Here is a 21,077-nt window from a genome sequence, read left to right as displayed (position 1 = left end):
TACTGTTATTAAATTGTAGAAAGATGTGGTTGCCTACGGAAGGCACCTCACTGGAGCCCTGCTCCCTTTCTGTTAAAAGGGAAATCAGGGCTTCCCTGGTGGCGCAGTGGTTGAGAGTCCGCTTGCCAATGCAGGGGACACGGGTTCGTGCCCCGGTCCGGGAAGACCCCACATGCTGCGGAGCGGCTGGGTCCGTGAGCCATGGTCGCTGAGCCTGCGCGTCCGGAGCCTGTGCTCCGCGACGGGAGAGGCCACAACAGTGAGAGGCCCGTGTACCGAAGAAAAAAAAAAAAAAAAAAGGGAAATCGGTGTTTTGGAGAGGTGTTATAATGATGCCTTATCCTCTTTGGTACCATCAGAAGGATTGGAACAAATGGAAAGGAGAGTAATTTTTTCACGAAGTGGTTTGATATTATCTCCTTCTAGGAGCTCCTGTTACCTGGACCCATCAGTTCCATCCACGGACCAAATCCTAGGCTATGGAAACCACATCCTGGCTTGTGTCAACACGGGGATGACATCATAGGTCCAACCCAAAGCTCACAGATCTGCTCCCATTCACATCCTGCCCCTGGAATCCTGCCCTGCTGCTCCCTTGGTTGGAGTCTGTTTCTGCTGTCATGTACCCAATTTCAAGGCCCGATTCAAATTTGCTTTCTCCACACAGCATCCCCTGTCTTATCTAGTTCCCAGGGCCTCCCTTTTAGCATTTAGGTCATACTGTCTGCACAAGACAATATTGCATTTAATACTGCAGGGAGTGGTGTGTCACACCTCGGGGTGAGTCTAGGACCCAGGCTGAAGGCGGAAGTCATATAGAGCCAAAGATGCTCTTAAACATCTCTTAGCGAAGGTGCCATATTGGAGATGAACACAGACTGAGTAAAATTGTGAGCATTTCCCTCCAGCATTAAACCACACGGCTGTTTCTCTGGTTGAGCAGCAGATAAAGCCTGTTTGTGTTTGTTTATATATATTTAAAAAGTGTGTTTAGAAACTCCAGAATCTCACACAGTGGGGTGGGATGCTTACTCTGTGTGTGGGAATGAGCCCAATGGAAGACATGGAACAGGTTTACACCTCCCATCTCCCAATCCTGCTAAGCATAATGTCGCAAAATGGCAAGTCTACTGCCCTGTACTATTTGAATTACATCTCTCTCCCTCCCTTCATCTCCCTTGTCCACCTTCCTCCTTTATGCTTAGATAGTTTCTATACATGGTGTTCATTCTCTTATGGCCTCTCATCGTGTCCAGATGTGTAGTTTCAAACTTGTAAAAAAAAAAAAATTAGCCAAACATTTCATCAATAGAATACCTCATTTAGACCCACTCTCCCAATACAGAATTGAAAAAAGTAAAGGTGCACTGCCTACCCTTTGGCGATCCCTGCCCCATATTACCCCATCACAGCACCATTTGAAAACTACCAAAATAACCCATAAACTCCTTGAGGCCAAGACCTTGACTGGGCCCTCCTTTAATGTTAGGATATGCAGGAGGCCTCTTTATTGTTTTCTGAGGGGTGAGGTCTTTTAGGAAAAAGATCTGAATACTAATTTCCCAAGCAGGCCCTGGGCTTAAATTACAGGGTCTTTTCCTATTGGTGGGCTCAGCTGGCAAACACCATTTCCTTCTCAAGGAAGAGACTCGTCCAAGAAAAGCCCATGCTTAATGCCAATAGGTCACTTTGGGGATGATGAGTTCAGTGTAGCCTGAGGGCTTGTGGGAATATCCCTGCAGTGGTCCTGCATGGCCCCAAGATGGGGCTGGTCCTCAGCTGCTGGGAACAGATGCAGGGGCAGGACTGAGGGAGTAGGATTAACAACTGTCACCGCCTGTCTGCGGGGGGGTCCCCAGCTGTTCCCTTCTAGCTGCTCCTCTCCCAGCTGAGACTTGCCAGTGTGGAAGCCAGAAGCTCACATTGGCGCCTTCCTGCCTTGGCCTGTATCCTGTGGCTTTGTTCTTCACGGGGGGCAAGAGGAGTCCCAGGTGCGGCTCGGCTTGGTGGAACCAGAAACGGTGGTCCCCACGGCAGCGTGGAGAGAAATTGCCTTTTAAACCCAGGGAGGCTCAGAGGCGGCTCCAGGCAACAGAGCAGGAGCTGGTAAAAGCAGGTCACCACCGGCAATGGGATTTGCCTGTTCCTGGGGATCTGAAACATCCCTTCCTGTTTCCTCCCTGGGTGATACCGAACTGTGGGATAAACATGATTCTGGTCGCTGTAGTCTTGCAAACCACATGGGAATCTGTTTCTCCCGGGAGAGAAGGCACATGCTGGTTAGAACGAGGATGCCAGGCTACCTCTCTCGGCTTGACACCTGTCCCCGGGAAAAGAGGGGGAGCATTTCCTTCACAGGGGGGTGAACGCCAGACCCAAGGGTCAACAATGGGGGTACATCGGACTCCGCTCCCCTAAGCGGGTCAGCTCACCTGAGGTTCCCTTTGTTGGTGGCATACTTGATATGGTTACAGATGTAGTTGAACATCCCGTGAGCCGTGGTACAGTCGCGGGCATCGAACACCTGCAAGGGGTATATCGTGGGAGTGATCACCCCCTCCTTCCCCATTCGTCACCCCCAGGGCAGCCCTCCCAACAGAGGAGCGCCCAGAGCCCACCCCGGCTGCTGCGCCCCTAGAGTAGTGAGCATCTCATTACTGAGCCCCGGGCTGGATTTTATCTTTTTTTTCTACCCTAATAACTATGGCCAATCAAACCAGGAAAAATTCCCTAAAAGTAGGCATGGAGTGTAAGCGAATGTAGGAAAGAGATGCTGAGCAAAGGAGGGACTTTAAATGGGCTGCCTGTACCTCCTATGAGGTTCCTAGAGATGAGGGACTTAAACATAAAACAACCAGGGGCTTCCCTGGTGGCGCAGTGGTTGAGAGTCCGCCTGCCGATACAGGGGACATGGGTTCGTGCCCCGGTCCGGGAAGATCCCACGTGCCGCGGAGCGGCTGGGCCCGTGAGCCATGGCCGCTGAGCCTGCGCGTCCGGAGCCTGTGCTCCGCAACGGGAGAGGCCACAACAGTGAGAGGCCCGCGTACCACAAAAAATATATAAAAAATAAAAAATAAATAAAACAACCACAAAAAAACCAGACACCCCACCCCCACGCCCCCCACCCCAAGATTGATAACTAATCTACTTCCAAAATGAAACTATTCCCTAGAGGAAAAGAAATCACACCAGGGGACGCAGAATCTAATGCTTTTAGGGAGTAGGCAGATAATGGAAATAAGGAAAGAGAGGAGACAAAAGGGGCAAGTGGGGTCTGCAGTAAACTGGAGAGTATAAGCCCTACCTAGAGACATCAGATTCAATTTTTCAAAAAGATTGTTTGGGCTAAATAAGATATAAGCCAGATACAGTCATGATCTGAGAATTTGGGACCCCATGATCACCATCTGAGAGTTCACCACAGCCACCAAGTGCCCTTGCTAGGAGCTGACCCTTTTCAAAGCTCATTCCTCCCCCGGCAACCCCACCAAAGGGCTCTTCCTAGTATCTGAGCCTGACTGCTCACCTGCAGCTTGGACCACTGGATCCGGCCGACGCAGCGGGAGGCATTCCTCCAGGCGTGCTTGGCCCCGTAGATGAGCTCTGTGTCCTTGAGCTGGTAGGTGCTGGTGGTTTCGATCTCTTTGCTCACCTCTTCCAGCCTCTCCATATGAGCTTTGGAGCCGAATCTGAGGGAAGAGAAAAGAGACATGGGAGCATCACCCTCTCTACTAAATTAGAGGTTGGTGGAAGGAGTGAGCTATTACAGGAGGCCAGAAGCCACAGAGTCTGGACTGATATCTGGACACAACAGTTTCAACATAAAGCAGAGACTGGCAAATTCAAATGCCTACAAAGGCCCGGCAGTGTACATAGGACTGAACTGGCTGGATGGGGACTGCAGCAAACAGGTGAGCCTATGCCTGGTCCAAACGGGGCAGCCCCAACTCTGCTCTAGCCTGCTGCTGCCTGATAGGAATGGGGGCCTGGTACTGCCAGATCTTCTTTCAAGAGAAACTGGAAATCTGATTTTTAAAGGCAACTCTTCTAATTTTTAAATGGTGGCAATAAACTGAATTTTAGAAAGTTAAAAAGTTCTTATGAAAAGGTTCAGGCTTACAAAAAGGTATAGAGAATAATGGGTAATGGGTAATGGATACCCATGTCCCAAGCCTAAGAGATGATAAATAAATAAGAAAATATATTATAGTTCCTTGGGGACTACTCTGCACCGTAGCCCACTTTCTTTCCAGGAGTGCCTGCTGTTTTGAATGTGGCATTTAGCATTCTCATGCTTTTGTTTATATTTTTGCCACTTGTGTATCTATCCCCTCAACCACGTATAGTATTTTTCTGCGTTTAGAAAGTTTATGTAAATGGGGCTGTCCTGAACGTATCCTTCTACAGCCTGTCCTCTTCTTCCTTTGCTCAAAGTTATTTAGGAGCTTCATTTCCATGAACATGCAGAGTTTTAACCTGTTCATGTTTACAGCTGTATAGTATTCCATTGCAGAAAATGCCACAGTTTACTTACACATTCTCCTATCAATGGAGTTGAGATTGTTTCCAGTTGGCTCTTTAATTTTTTTTCCTATTCTAACAATGTTTCAGTGAACATTCTTAGGCAGGCCTTCTTGTGAACAAGTGTGAGAGTTTCTTTAGGGAATATACCCAGGCGTGGAATTGCTTGAAAAGTTTCAAATTTAAGCACCAATTTGCAGGCTAAACAAAAACACTTCTAGGGGCCAGATCTGGCCCTTGGGCCACCAGTTTTTGACCTCCGTGCATGGCAGGCAGAGGCCTTACGCTCAGGTCTTGGTTCAACTGTCTGCACATTTGGACCTGAAGTCTTTGTACCCAGTACCCGGTCTTCCCAGTGTAGACATGAACTTGCCTTTTAATTGATGAGAAGTACTGATCAATAAACTCTTTGGCAAGAGGGAAGAGCTGTTCTTTTGTGCGGACGTCTTCAGGCCTTCGTATTTGCTGAGAAGGAAGCATGATGGACCCCATACAGATGTGCTCAGTGCATCCCGTTCCCTGGAAGGAGAAGACATTTGGGCTATTGCTTCATTTCACCCAACTGTGGCACGTGTAGTGTTGAGGACCTGGATCTGACATTCATGGTGGGGCTTCCCCGGCTTTAATTCCCAACGCGGATTTCTCACATAGCAGCTTCTAATCACTGTTGGACCTGGTTATCAGCCCAGGTAAGGAAAGGGCAAGCATCACTTTAAGGTCCTGAATGTGTTTGCTCTACTTAACTGGGGGGAGAGGGGCTTTGTGACTGTCATGCTCTGGGAAGCAGAACCATTGGTGCTGAATCCCCCAATATGTTTTGATCCCATGTTGATCAAGAAGGAGCTAGTAGAGTGATTATAGTAACTTGTTAGAATGTGTCTGTGGGATGTTGATTGCAGAACATAGCCCTAATTCTTCCCCTCCCTGTATTCACAGCCTTTGCTATGTGACTTTACAGCAATTCTCATCAAGAGGTAAAGCCTCTTCCCTCTCCTTTTGAATCTCTTCCCTCTCCTTTTGAATCAATCTCCTTTTGAATCTCCTTTTGAATCTGGGCTTGTTTGGGCCAATAGAATATGGCAGAAGTGACACTGTGCCCATTCTGAGTCTCGACCTCAAGAGATCTTACACATTTCTGCTCATTCTCTCAGGACACTGCAACCAGCATGTGAAGGAGACCAAGCTAGCTTGCTGGAAGATGAGAGGCCGCATGGAGCATAGCTGAGTTATCCCAGCCAGGGCCATCCTAGACCAGCCTGCCAAGGGCTGACCCCTCAGATGATCGCAGAAGCATGAGATCAGCAGAACCACACAGCCCATCTGTAGGCTTTTGGAAAATAATAAGTGGTGGTTGTTTTAGGTCACTAATTTTGGGGGAAGTTTGTTACGCTCCGATAGCTAACTGATACAACATTCCTCCAAGAGGCCCATTTTCCAGAACAATGTAAAACAACAGATTGGTTGATTGACTGAAAAATATATAAAATTTAGAGGACAGACTGAAAACCAACAAGGGTTTGTCCAAAACTCCATCAGTGGTCGGACTGTGTGAGAGAAAAAGAATGTACTTAGAACCAGCAACTCCCCTTTTGAGTACAAGGGGACACAAATAAAAAGCATTTGCGCAAGTAAGTATCCACCAGTGGTTCTCAAATGGGGGTGAATTTCCCACCCAGGGGACATCTGGTAATGTCTGAAGACATATTTGGTTGTCACAACTTGGTGTGGGGGGTACTGGCATCTGGTTGGCACAGGTCAGGGGTGATGCTCAACATCTTATAATGCACAGGTTGGTCCCCACGATAAGAATTACCCAGTCCCATGTGTGGATATCACTGGGGTTGAGAAACCCTGGTCTCCCCCTTGCTGGGGTACTCACCAACGTGCTCTTAAGGTGGAGGGTGTCAGAGAGAACCACATCGGTCTCCCAGTTCTTGACCTTGAGGAAACGAGGGCACTTGGAGGGGCTGCCATTCTTTATGGGAGACTGTTTTCCCGAGGCGGGGGGCTGGAGGAGAGAATAAAGATGAGATATTATGCATTTGAGGGCACTGGAAGATTGTTTCCATTGGGATGGGGAGAGGTGATGCTCTTCCTGGAATCTGTCGCCAGTCACCAACTGTCCGTGACTCTCTGGGATGGACACGTACAAGGCAGCTGGGAACTTGGTCCCTCTACCTGTGCTGAAGGAGGCACCGTGGAAGAATGGTTCAGGTTCTGTTCTGGGGAGAGGGGTCAGGAACTCAAAGGTGGTCTCTCTGGAGTCTAGCACGGGGTCTGGCACATGAGCAGGGACTTAGTGAAAGTTTGTGGAATGAATAAGTGACTGAAAGAACGCTGTCAGTGTCTTCAAATGATGACAGCCCTCAGGGCGGAGGAGTCAAACCTGAGGCTGGGTCAAGTTACTTGGGTTTCTGGGCCTTCCTGCCATAGCCTGAACTCACCATTCCGGGCAAGTACTGGGAAAACAAAAAGTTTATGTGAGAAAGGTTTGAAGCATAGAATACTTTCCCCCGATTTCAGATTTCTGCTTTTCAAAAGGGCCAAACATGTCCCTGCCTCAGGCCTTTGCACTTACTGTTCTCTCCATCTTTTTTTTTTTTTTTTTTTTGCGGTACGCGGGCCTCTCACCGCTGCGGCCTCTCCCGTCGCAGAGCACAGGCTCCGGACGCGCAGGCTCAGCGGCCACGGCTCACGGACCCAGCCGCTCCGCGGCATGTGGGATCTTCCCGGACCGGGGCACGAACCCGTGTCCCCTGCATCGGCAGGCGGACTCCCCAGGGAAGCCCCTGCGCCACCAGGGAAGCCCCTGTTCTCTCCATCTTGAATGTCTTCAGTGCTCCATTTATCTTCACCTCTGTAAGCAAACTGTCCAGTAGGTGAGCGGGGATAAGTCTGGGCTGACAAATGTTGGCCCATTCATTATGAACTTCATCGATAAGGATCATATTCTGTCTTGGGTTTCTGAGTGGTTGTCTACCTGCCTGGGCAGAGGTGTGCTCGTGCATCAGACAAGCATCAGCAGCTCTAAGGGACAGGCAGCAGGCACACCCTGGTGCAATGGCCGAGCAACGGAGGGGAGAAGATGAGACAATGTTGCGTCACTCAGGCCAAAGAGTAGAGCAGTGGGCAGTGACCTTGAGGCAGGGCATTCACACATTCAAATTGTATTTACTGAGCCCCTTCTATGTGCTAGACACCGTTAGGCATTGGGGACACTGAGGTGAACAAGGCAGTCAGGATCCTTGTCCTTCTGGAGCATCGTTTTGGGAGAAGCAGAGGTAAATAATAAGTAAACTAATATGTGGATGATACAATTTCAGGTGGTGATAAGAATATAATATAGAGGGAGGTAATGGTGACAAAGTGGAGGGGAAAGAGGCAAGTGCAAAGACCCTGAGGTAGGGATGAGTTTGCTCAGTTCAAAGGACCAGCAAGGAGGCCAGTGTGGCTGGAGTGGATGAGTGAGGATGAGTACAAGGAGATGAAGTCAGAAAGGAGGCAGGGTCCACGGCTCATCAGCCTGGAGGTGCTCAGGCTGGCAGGGAGCTGTGAATTAGGATTAAATCAGGTTAAGCCTAGGACAGAAATCACAGGGAACTCTGAAGGACAACTACTGAAAACCAGCATTCAATGTGCACTTGCTATGTTCCAAGCAACATCATCCCCATTTTACAGATGAGGAAACTGAGGCACAGAGAGGTTAACTAAGTTGTCTAAGACCACAGAGCTAGTAAGCTGGAGCCAGGAGTCAAAGCCTGGCAGTCTGGCCTTTGAAACCATGCCCTGAACTGTTCGACTATCCTGCCTCTTGACGATCACGCACAACTCACTCATTCATTCATTCAACACGTGTTTATTGAATATCTCCTATGTGCCAGGCAAGTCAGTAAGGGCCAGGGCTACAGTGACAAACATACAGATGGGATCTGTGCCCTCACGGAGTTCACAGTCCAATGGGGATGGGGATTTAATGAACCACTATAACTGACTGAACTGGGTGTCATAACACGGGACGTTGGCAGCGGGTAGGGGGCTGCGGAAGCACACAGAAGAGGCGCCTGACCGAGTATTTGACTTCTAAGTCAAGACCCAAAGGATAAGTAGGTGTTCACCAGACAAAGAAGTGGGAGCACAGTCTTGCTGGCAGAGAAATGAGAGGCATGGCCACCTTTCCGGCCAAGGAAGAGGAGCTCTGTGCTAAAACGTCCATGCTGCCATGTTGGAGTTTGGGGAACAGGAGGCAGGTGACAGCATGTCACTGTTAGAGATCATGCCAGAACAGTGCAGGGAGCCATGGCAGAGAACAACGGGAAGGTACTGTGACTCAGGATCTTCCACACCTCCCTGCTCTGGCCAGACCCAGTCATCCCCAGTGGCTCCCATCTCAGTGTTGGGCACCACCACCCATCCACCACCTGTGCATATGCCACAGGGAGGAGCTTCCTGGACATCATCCTCTTTATCTCCCACCCCCCCATCCATCCCCGACTCCCATCCATTTTAGCCTTCTAAGTAACTCTAGAATCCATTTGGTCCCCTTTCTCTCCATCTACTGGCCAGCACCCTGTCCAAGCCTCCATCATCTTTCACTGGGGTGATTGCAACAGCCTCCTATATGGTAGCCATTCCTCATCACTATTGGTATCATTGTTCTGCTACTAGTAAAACTCGTAGTCCTGTTACAACGACTACTGCTATAAGCGTTACTGCTGTAGTGCCACCCCGGGAGCAGGAGAATGATGTCGCTGAACTCCCTAACAGGGAACAGGCAGATTCCCTACTTGCCCTTCTATCCTGCTAAACTCTTAAGCTATTTTACTCATGTCCCCACGTGAAGCCACGCCCAAACTCCACTTCCTTGGAAGGCCCGTCCAGACAACCTAAACTTCTTTACTTCGGATTCTATTTCCACTCCTGCGTCTTCCAGCAGATGTCCAGGTGATGGAGGGCACCTCTGGGCAGGCCTTTGTGGTGACAAATTCCTCTGATTGTGCCGATGACCTGCATCCTTGAGAAAATAAAATCCTACCTTTCCCGCGTGGGAGGCACCCCAGCCGTCCTCCCTAGGCAAGGGCGTCACTTAGCCCGTTTAGAAACTCTCTCTTAACACCCTGGAGGTTGAGGGGCAGCTGGAATCCCACAGTGGGGATAACAGACATGGTGTTGGTGGTGGGGTCGGGCCCAGGACCCGTGGAGGTGACAGGAGGGCAGGAGGGTGGGGAGCCTGACAAGGAGGGAGGAAGAGAGGGGTGGGGTGTGGCCGGTGGGCAGGCAGCCATCATTGGCAGGGTGGAGGGAGTGAGATAACAGGCAGTAAAAGAGGCCACGTGCTGAGGGTCCAGATGTGCAAGGGGTGGTCATTACGAGACAAGTAACGGGGGGCTCAGGCGCGAGGTGTGCCATCCCGCACCCCAGGCTGTGTGAACTGCCCACTTGAAACCAGGCATTAGGAGGCCTCTGGCAGGGCTGCTGTACTTGGGCTTTGATGTTTTAATTAGCCAGCAGTAGTATTAGATGACGCAGGAGGGGACAAATGGGGAGATTAATATAGCAGTCAGGGGTCTGCATGGGGGATGCAAATGACTTTTCTGAGTGGGGACCTAAGCTAAAAATTCAGATTAGTGGCCCTTGTGGGTTGTTAAGCTGGGGATGGGGCACAAGTGGACTTTGGGCTGCGGCTGTGTGTTTGTTTCTGGATTTGTGTCTGGGGTAGACAATGGAAGCTTTTCAGATCGCGGGAGACACTGACTCGATTTCAGTGGGTTCTATGGGAGGGCCCCTCCATGCCTGTTCCTAAATTTGCAAAGGAGGCTCTGAGCTCCTGGGCATTTCAAAGGCTTTGTCAACACCTCTTTGCTTGGGGAGCCTGCAGAGAGGCCCTGAGGAAATGGAAGGAAATGATCTCGCAACCCAAGAGGAGATAGCAGGTGAGGTCATGTCAGCCTGGGGCCCTGAGCCAGAATTCAGCTTGTAGGAGCCCCGGCACCCTCATTCCTTGCCCCTTTCCTTCCCTCCCTACTTTCTCTCTTTCAACAAATACACACTGAATACGTACTATGTGCCAGGGACTTGTGTTCTAGGCCCTACAGTGATCCCCATTCTCTTGGGAGAAGCATCTCCTAGCTGCATGCTCTGAAGCAGGGGTTTGCAAACTGTGGCCCCATGGGCCAAATTTGGTCTACCATCTAATTTGGTACAGCCCATGGACTAAGGATGATTTTCCCACTTTAAACTTGTTGAATAAAAAAGTCAAAAGAAGGATAATGCCCCATGACAGGTGAAAGTTACATGAAGTTTGAATTTCAGTGTCTGAATAAAGTTTTATTGGCACACAGCCAACCTTGTTTGTTTCCATATTGTCTATGGTTGCTTTTGCAATACAAGGGCAGAGTGGGGAAGTTGTGATGGAGACTAAGATGGGATGGCCCACAAAGCCAAAAATATGTCCTATCCTCTCCTTTACAGAAAAAGTTTGCAGACTCCTGATTTGAAGGATTAAATTCCAGTGGCTGAAAGCTAACCTATCTTACTTATGTCTCCATCCACTTAAACATTGCTGAGTCAGAGATCACTCCTGATCATTCTCTAAAACAGCATCCCATCCTTGTTACTCTCTGCCCCTTTATCATGCTTTATTTTTATTCATAGCACTTATCACTGCCTGTAGTTTATGAGTGTGTATGTATTTGCACATGAATGTATGTAGTTATATCTCTTTATCTTATATAGATTTACATATATCTTTATAGATGTTTAGATATAGATACAGTTTTTTGCCTACTCACCATCCACTTTGCTCTTTTGCCAGTCTCTAGACCGGTGCCCAGCACACACTACGTGTTCAACAACATGTTCATTTGAGGTCTGCTATGGACCGAATTGTATCCTCTCGAATTCATATGTTGAAACTCTAATTCCCAGTGTGACATATTTGGAGATAGGGCTTTTAGAAGGTACTTAAGGTTAAATGAGGTTATAAGGGCAGGACCCCAATCTGATAGGATTAGTGGTCTCATAAGAAGAGGAAGAGAGATCGCGCGCTCTCTCTTTCCCTGTGTGCACAGGCTGTGTAAGGTGGCCGTCTGCAAGCCAGGAAGAGAGCCCTCACCAAATGCGACCATGCTGGCACCACCCTCCAGAACTGTGAGAAACAACTTTCTGTTGTTTACGCGGCTGAACCTGTGGCTGTTGTTTTGGCAGCTTGAGCTATTTAATATAAGGTCTAAATGCATTTCAAATTGTAAAGCAATTATTCTCCAATAAAGATGTTTAAATAAATAAATAAATGCAGTTCAAAACTGTGGAGTTCCTTAAATGCTAAGCCAAAGACTTTGGCCTTGATTTAGTAGACAGTGGAGAAGCTGCCTTATGGAGGGGGTGGCATTATCGAAGCTGAATTTTAGGAAGTATGTGACTGCTGGGACTACAGGAGGCAGAGGGTGAAGGCTCAGAGACCCAGGAGGGGGCTGCTGCACCAGTGCAGGGGAGGGGCCTGGAGGGTGGAAAATACAGCTGCAGGAGCAGACGACAGGAAGGCAGGAGATGGGAGCTGGGGTGCCAGAAGCCGGACAAGAGCCTTGTAGCATGAGTGGATGGGAGGGAAAAGAACAAAGTCAACAATGACTTGGAGGCTTCCGGTCTAGGTAAGTGGGAGGATGCGAGCCTTTTAGCAGACGTCGGGAAGTAAGGAGTGGAAGTGGGGGGAACGTGGAGGGAGGATTTAGAGGCAGGAAGATAGATGCTAGACATCAGAATCTGGCAGATCTAGAAACAGAGGCCAGGCACCCTGCCCTCCTCCGATTGTGGGCTGTCACAGCCAGGAGGCTCACAGTGAAACTGGGACATATTAGGAACTGTTAGGAGTTGAACTGTGTTCTCCCAATTCATACCTTGATGCCCTAACCCCAGGACCTCAAAATGTGACCTTATTTGGAGTCTTTAAAGAGGAAATTAAGTTAAAATGAGGTCATTAAGGTGGCCTTAATCCAATATGACTGGTGACCTTACAAAAAGGGGAAATTAGGAGGCAGACACGTATACAGGGAGAACGCCATGTGAACACGAAGACCGTCATCTACAAGCCAAGGACAGAGGCCTGGAGCAGCTCCTTCCCTCACAGCCCTCAGAAGGAACTAACCCCGTAGCCACCTTGATCTCAGACTTTTGGTTTCCAGATTCTGAGCTAATAAATTCCTGTTGTTTAAGCCACCCAGTTTCTGGTGCTTCCTCCTGAAAACAGCTCTGGGAAACGAATCTAGGAGCTGAGGCCCAAACCTGTACAAAGCAAGTAAGTTCTCATTCTTTCACTGTTGGTGTCAGCGCCAGCTCCTCCCTCATAGGCCTTCAGTGACTTGCCCTGCTTGGCTTGCTGTAAAATGAGGGCAGCACGCTGGGGCTGAGCCGGGCAGCGGGCCATCCAAACCAGGGCCTGGATACCACACACCATGCTGCAGCCCCTTAGCTGCAGCCCCAGGCGGCACTGTTCCAATCTGTGGGTACCACCCCTCAGAGCAGCAGGTATAACCCGGTTGGGAGCTGTGGCAGCTCAGTTTCTAGAACCACGGGCCCGCAAACCAGCAAGTACGCACCCACCCGTGCAATTAAAAAATTGCTACTTATAAAACTTAACCAACAGCGTTAAGTACCTTGGAGTATAATTTCCCTGTAGTGTATTCAAAGCATGATTTCTAAAGTGATTCATTCTTTATAATAACTCCACAGAAGCTTGAAATGGCTTATTCTTTCCCCACTCTCTCTCTTTCCCCCTGATTCAATGGTCCGTGTTCTATAGTCTGTGGAGGATGATTACAGAAGGGGGTGCTTGGGAGTCAGACTCATCACAGTTTGGGTTCACAGACAAGGGCCTCTGGAGGTGAGGTTTTGTTTGTTTTTTTTTTGACCCTGCAGGGCTGCATGTGGGATCTTAGTTCCCCGACCAGGGATTGAACCCGCACCTCCTGCAGTGGAATCACGGAGTCCTAACCATTGGACCGCCAGGGAAGTCCCAAGGGGTTTTGACGTTAGCTTGTTGTTGCTTTCTCCAAATGAGGTAATGCTTGTAGCCACAATGATCTCACAAGATGATCAGAATATTAGACAACTTTAAACTTGGTCCCATTGCCAGACCAGAATGTACACTATGAATTAATTTTGAGAAACCCTGTCATTATCTTGTGGCCCATCCCTATTATATTGCATTGTACTGTGTGTGTTTATTAAAAGCATTAACTTGCTAAATGTAAATATTTAAAATGCACAACAAGCTTGGTGATCATGTTTTGGACTTTTTACCTCTTAAACATCTTGGGACCCTCAGAAAATAGAAGTGGGGTGGGGCCCTGTGGACCTCCGAGAATCTCCATGTGAAGGTGGCTTTGGCAGCTCATATCCATTTGTAAACAGAGGAGGAAAAAATGACTCTGACCCAACTCGGCCTATCTGGGGAAAGAATCTGAATACGGTTTGATGCCATAAATGAGCATACAGACTGGAGTCACTGATTTCCTGAGCTAGAATGTCATTGTCCTACACGGACAACACTCAAACAGCTTGCATTGAATATATTCACTATTAAAACAAACAGTTAACAAAATACGTGCAGGGCTTCCCTGGTGGCGCAGTGGTTGGGAATCCACCTGCCAACGCAGGGGACACGGGTTTGAGCCCTGGTCCAGGAAGATCCCGCATGCTGTGGAGCAAGTCAGCCCGGGCGCCACAACTACTGAGCCTGCGCTCTAGAGCTTTCAAGTCACAACTACTGAAGCCCGCGTGCCTAGAGCCCGTGCTCCGCAACAAGAGAAGCCACTGCAAGGAGAAACCCACGCACTGCAATGAAGAGTAGCCCCCGCTTGCCGCAACTAGGGAAAGCCTGCGTGCAGCAACGAAGACCCAACGCAGCCAAAAATAAATAAATAAATTTATTTTTTTTAAAAATGTGGAAATTCCAGCAGGGCTGAACCCGAACACCCATCAATATAGGCCCCACTTCCTGGTTCCACCCTGACTCAGACCACCTACGGCAGCAGGTCATAGAAAGCTGGTCCCTTGACTAAGTGACCTAGGAAGACCCTGGAGGTCACTGAGCAGGTGATGGTCTGGGTGGAGGGATGTGAAACATCAGCAAGATTTGGATTCCGCTGCCACTGGGAACTCCGAGGGACTCTGTTCAATATAAATTCCCGGAGAGCACCCTTTGCGCCCTGTTTGAGGGCAATCCAGGAACCCCTGGTAACTCGAGGAAGTGGGACGGGGGTATTGAAAATGCTTTGGGGAAAATCCAACCTGAGTGTCTCACTTTGGTTGTGAGCCATATCAGGGCAAAGGGTACCTGGCCCGATAGAGTTGGGGGCAGAAATGGGTTCAACTGCAACTTATATTAGGGATTTGGGGGCACTTTCCCACAGAGAGAAACTAATCTCAAAACATAAGAGGTTTCTCAAGTGCTTAGAGACAGGCCCCCCCAGGAAGGTACGCTGAATGCAGCCAGTGGAATCTGCTAGAGCCAGCCAGGTGGGCTCTGCGGGGAACATCTGCTCATGAGTCTACGAAACCGCAACTATCACAGTGTGATAACTTATCACTGCTGTGTGTGTGTCTGTGTCTGGAGCTTGTCTTTAGACCGGTTGTTTCTGGGGGTTGAGGCAAATACTCGAGGAAAAGATGACTTCTAGGCTCTGAACTCAAGGGCCGTGATCATTTCAATTTCATTTCAAGTGACATTCAGTAAATGCCTGTTCTGTGCCTCACCCAAGCTAGGCCACTGCATATCCACTAGTGCATGGACTCCTCATGGTAACCCATTTTTCAGATGAGGAAATGGAGGCTCTGAGAAGTAAACTGACTATCCCCAAATTAACAACTGATAGGCCGCAGAGCTGGGCCTGGAATCCAGGCCCTCGAAGTTTCCTTTTTTTCCATCTAGGTCTTACTGCTCCCTGCTCTGTGTATTCCTAGAGCTTGGCCCCAGGAGGTAAATGCCATACACATCATTGATTTGAACGACTGACAGGGATGACGATGTCGTTGTAAAGGGAAAGAGACGTGGCTTTGTCACCAAGACTCAGTGGGTGGTCGCATTCCCTTTCTGGGCCACAAGGGTGTCATCTGCAAAATGGGGACAGGGCTTCTTGCCCTATCTGCCTCACATTAGCAATATAATCATTAGCAATACCTCTTTACCTAAATTAGCAATATGATGCCTAGATCAGCAATATAATAATTAGCCAAATCACAACAACAACAATAATAATGACACTAATGAACTTTTTTGGAGCATCTATTCTGTGCCAGGCCTTGTAGAGTTAAGAGTGGCTCTAGGGCTCCATGGCCTGGGTTCAAGTCCCATCTTGCCCACTTACTAGTCAAGTGACCTTCTTCAAGCTATTCAACCCTTTGGGCCTCAGTTTATTCATCTGTAAAATGGGAACGATAACAGTACTCCATTCGGTTGGGCTGGGGATGAAATGAGGCTGTGGATCTAAAGTGCTTGGCACAGTGCCTGCCTCTGCTCAACAAATGTTAGCTTTTATCGTGACAGCAGATGCTATCATTTCATACAGTATCTCATTTCTTCCTCCCCACTACTCCACGAGCCCATAAGCCACTATGAGCCTCAGCGCAGATGCTAATCAGTTGTCTGACCACGGTCACCAGGAGGAGGAAGCCAAACCTAGGCTGACCCCATGGCTGAGCTCTTGAGTCCAGGGACTAGAATGACCACACCCCCTGCAGGGTAGTATTGTTATCAGCGTTATTGTTATTTTTATCCCGACATCATTACATGCAGTGAGTCAGGGCTGACTTAGATTTCCCTGCAGCACGCTGGGCTGTCGCTGAGAGGCAGAGGACTGTGCTGGTTTGCCTTCATCCAGACACAGCCTGGCTGGGTCTGGCTGGCCCCTTTTGGTCATCAGCAAAGCCAGCAGCAGCTGGCCGGTTGGGGTGTTTACTCCCAGAGGGGCCCTGGACACCTCTGAAGATTGAGAGCCCATAAGCACTCCCCTTTTGCCTTATAATTTGGAGCTGTGCAGAGAGGCTGGGGTGATGCTGACACTTACCTGGAAATAGGGAAAAGCTTCTCAGCAGATTCTGACATTTTGAAAGCTAGCAAGCCCTATGTCCCCAGGGGTAAGGAAATGCCAGGTTCTTGAGGAGGTGGTGGGGATGGGGTGGGGAGGGAGATTTCAAAATAAGAATCATCTCTCTGACTACCTTGTTGCCTTTGTCAGTAAGAGGCTGGAGAGAGGGGCAGCGGGCTGAATAAGAAGGAAGAAACCCAAATGGAAATGCCACTTCCCCCAGGCCCAGGCCCCCCGTTGCACCCTCTAAGGATTGGATGGATGCTTAATTAGTATCTGAAAATAGACGTTCTGCTCCCAAGCAGGGCACGGTTCTACCCCTACCCCTTAGGAAAGCAAATCAGACAGGCAAGAAAAATAGATGCTTAATAAGAAGGGAAGCAGAGAAGGGCTTGTTTCAAATCCTAAGGTTTTGCGGGGGAATGAACAAACAGCACTTTCTCATGTCCTTAATCTAGGGTAGCATTTCCACTTAGGAGGGTTATTATGTAAGGGGCTTTTAGAAAGTGTCAAAACTCAATATGTGTCTCAGGTGGTATTAGCATCAAAGACAACCTCAGCAATCAAATAATAATCCTTAGCAAGAAAAAGAAACATAGTTTATCAGCCATCGCTGTTCCTTTTAAAACTGTAATGCTTTTCCCCACTTTCTTCTAGGCAAACTCCTACATGATCATCAAAACCCAGATCAAATGTCACCTCTTCCAGTAAACCTTTCCTGATACCACCTGAGGTATTTATGTTCCCACAGTGTCTTGTGTCCCTCTCTATTTTAGGATTAATTGCACTGTCCATGTGTCTGTCTCCCCACATTCACCCATGAAGGTCTCAAGGGCAGGGAGGGCGATGCTTGCTCACCTTTGCTTCCACCCCGAGCTGCGCAGGCGGCAGATATTGGGTGACTATTTTTTGTGTGATGGGTGAACCGATTCATTCCATCCACCAGCCCAGGCCAGATACAATTTGCAAGGGGATGTTAAAGATAAGCATCACAGAGTCATTCACACACTGTGTTCTAGTGACCAGGGACTTGAGTCTCACTGGCTCTACCTATTGCTGACCCAAACTATTAGCAAGAGAAATAACCACTAGGTAAAGATTAACATCTCAGCCTTCTGAGGCTAATTTAAGAGAAGTTGCCTCTATGGCTCGATTTTCCTTGAGTCTGGACAAACAAGAGTATCAAAGAGGATAGGACAGACCACACTACTCCTTCAGGGACCTAACAGTCGTCTGAGTCAGGAAGTTCTTTCTCATGTCTAGCCTGCATCTGCCCTGCGTCACCTGGGCTCTGTTGCCTTTTGCCCAGTCCTTGGGGAAAAGGCAGACCAGCTGCTTCTCCACCAGCTCCTGTCTCTTTGTGACTCAGGAAGGCAGGTAGTGGCTGGGTCTCTCTTTGTTATTAACAACGCTACCCCCTCTACCGTTGCCTAAAAAGGCAGCAAATGTGGGTTACAACTGGGAGGAAGGAAGCTGATTCCAGGATCTCCAGGTAAAGTGGCTTTGAGCAGGTAGAGAAGAGGCTAAGCATAGGAGCTGGTCTTTCAGGTCAGAAAGAAACACATTGGGTTTTCTGTTAATTTGCTCAGCCTGGGAAACATTTCTGAGCACTGTGGCTGTGAGGGTGTCTAGCAGGAGGTAGCTGGGCTGTTTCTTTAGCACTGGGACTCCAATATAACTGAGCGCTTGGGTCTCCAGCTCTTTTCAGCTCTATTTCTGAGAGGCATTTGGAAAATTGAGTCTTAGACAGCAGAGCCTGGATAATCTCACAGGCCAGTGATTTTGAACCTTTTTTGGGTCACGGACTACAGTGAGGACTTGATAATGATAAAGGAGTGAGTGTAAATCCAAGCATTGCTGGTCTGTATGTCATGCTTCCAGGAGCTCCCATGTCTAAAACTGTTTGGCTGTCTTAACCTCAGGAAGACTGTCTTTTCCCCTTTCTCCAGCACCCTTTCTCCTCCAAGGAAATGGAACTTCCATTTTAGAGGAGGCCTTAAGGCAGGTTCTCAGCACCTCCCCCTGATTCCTATAGACTGAATGTTCATGTCCCCTGCAAATTCATCTGTTGAAACCCAACCTCTGTGTAATGTTTTTGGAGGCGGGGCCTTTGGGAGGTGATGAGGTCATGAGGGTGGAGCCCTCATGAATGGAATTAGTGCCCTTATGAAAGAAACCCCAGAGAGGTCCCTTGCCCCTTCCGCCATGTGAGGACACAGCCATAGATGGCTGTCTATCAACCAAGAAGCAGGCCTGCACTAGACGTTGAATCTGCCAGTGCCTTGATCTTGGATTTCTCAGCCTCCAAAACTGTGGGAAATAAATTTCTGTTGTTTATAACCACCCAGTCTATGGTATTCTGTTATAGCAGCCCAAATAGACTAAGATACTGATCATTTCATCATGATGCCTTGCAAAGAAGGTTTCTGGTCCTTTTTTTAAAAAAAAATTAATTAATTAATTTATTTTTGGCCGTGTTGGGTCTTCGTTTCTGTGTAAGGGCTTTCTCTAGTTGCGGCAAGCGGGGGCCACTCTTCATCACGGTGCACGGGCCTCTCACTATCGCGGACTCTCTTGTTGGGAGCACAGGCTCCAGACGTGCAGGCTCAGTAGTTGTGGCTCACGGGCCTAGTTGCTCCGCGGCATGTGGGATCTTCCCAGACCAGGGCTCGAACCCGTGTCCCCTGCATTGGCAGGCAGAATCCCAACCACTGCACCACCAGGGAAGTCCCTCTCTGGTCCTATTAATCTCCCTGTCCTGTCCCCAGTATTGAACGCTACTCCTCTGGCTTGAAGTTCAAGTTTATGTTTTTCAAGCTGTCACTGTCTAACCAATATGGACCCTCTGAAATAGCCATAATCGTGCTATCACTCAAATTTCAGCAAGACTTTAAGGGTCTTTCTGGTGGGGTCAAGGCCTCCTCTGCTTCTTCCCTCTACCCCAGATCTCAGGGGTTACTGCAGACCAGCAATCCCAAACTCTGATACATAGAGGGGGCAGGTAGGTAAGGCAAATCTGTAAAGCCAGCTGGGTAATCTCAAGACAGAACACATGGTTGCATATTAAACACATAAGAATATTCTTCATTCTCACAAACATGAAATCTTTCGCATCTTTCCTGAAATGTGTGAACCTCTTGGTCAATCTCTACCTGCCACTTATAATAAAGACATGGATATGAAAAGATTTAACTTTCATCCTATTATAAGAAAACCAGCAGCACTAATGTTATGATAAATGACAATGAACAGTTCGCAGTAATGAGAGGGGCACCATAGAGAGTGGTGGGAATCGTGACCAACTGGAGAGCACACACCCTGTGTAGTGGGAACAGCTGTTACTCAGTCCAGGCAGATTATTGCCCCGTAAGAATATAGGGTCAATGTAGCTAGACTGTCCACATTTGTAAGATAAGTTGTAAATGTGATAATTACATGAAAATTTGAAACACTGGCAATAAACTCAAAGTACAAACATAAATTGTCAATTAGGACAATATAGTACAGACTTAACAAATCATGTCCACAGCCTGGATCTGGCCTGAGGCTACCTCTTTCTGTCCTTTGTCTTGGGAGTGTTTGCATTATGGCAACACCCTTTCCTTTCAGTTAAGAAAGAAAACGTATAGAAAATTTAAGCTCTATTTGTTCATTTAATCATTAATGGATAATAATAGTCCTTACACTCACATTATGGCCTGGATTTTTGAGGACGGCATAAGAGAAGGCTACAGTTGTGCTTGTCCACCAAACATTCCCAGGTGTCCCTGCAAGCGGGGGCGTGCTTGGCCGGTGGCATCATGGATCTGACCTACTGTGGAATCCCTGATGTCTTTATCTTCCCAACCATCAGCAGCTAAAGAAAGCAATTCCCACTGAGGCTCTGGAATGTCTCATCCTCCCCTGTGAAGCTACTTAGAGAGGCTATGAGTCATTGCTTATGCGGGCTAGTGGTGAAAGTTGCTGTCCATAGATTAAACATTCATTTAATCATGAATGAAAGAGCTTGGCAACCTGGCCTGTGCCATCCAGGGCTTGGGACAGGTGGAGGGAAGGAAGAGGATGACCTGCTGAGTGGCCATTCCACCCATACTTTGCTCTGGTACAGTGGAGGGGTGGGAAATTCACATGCCAGGGTTGCTCTGGTCTGGTCTGTTAGGTGAGAAAAAGGCTCTGCTAATCTCTAGCCAGATCTAGCCACTCTCACCATATTGACTCAGCTGTTAAAACATTTCTCAGAAAATTGGCAGAGACTGAAGAGTTTAATAACACACCAAGCTGGTGAGGCTGTGGGGAAACAGTCATTCGCCTACTTAGCAGGTGGGAATGGTGCAACCCCTGTGGGAGCAGTTTGGCCATATCTGCCCAAGTCACAAATGTATATGACCTTTGAGTCAACAATTCTGCTAGTAGGAATTTATTCTTTTGATAAGCCCACCCATCTGTGAATGAGGTATTTGCACAATGTCATGCATT

At 48.3% G+C, this 21,077-nt stretch overlaps 1 protein-coding gene across 2 annotated transcripts in view; it reads right to left on the bottom strand.

Moving 5' to 3' along the window:
* Positions 1-21,077, bottom strand: part of NOS1 (nitric oxide synthase 1) — a gene marked incomplete at its 3' end in the record, with an annotated part of 189,460 nt that overhangs the window by 51,980 nt on the left and 116,403 nt on the right. For both annotated transcript variants that reach the window (XM_082667267.1, XM_082667268.1), the window contains exons 4-7: positions 6,401-6,529; positions 4,895-5,040; positions 3,527-3,689; positions 2,433-2,524 (exon numbers count right to left, since the gene is read on the bottom strand). In XM_082667267.1, coding sequence (XP_082523393.1) covers positions 2,433-2,524; positions 3,527-3,689; positions 4,895-5,040; positions 6,401-6,529 — 530 coding nt within the window. The remainder of the gene's footprint in view (positions 1-2,432; positions 2,525-3,526; positions 3,690-4,894; positions 5,041-6,400; positions 6,530-21,077) is intronic.

The sequence above is a fragment of the Grampus griseus genome, assembly GCF_964374135.1.
Source record: "Grampus griseus genome assembly, chromosome: 12".
NCBI lineage: Eukaryota > Metazoa > Chordata > Mammalia > Artiodactyla > Delphinidae > Grampus > Grampus griseus.
This window is presented reverse-complemented; position numbering and strand designations above follow the sequence as displayed.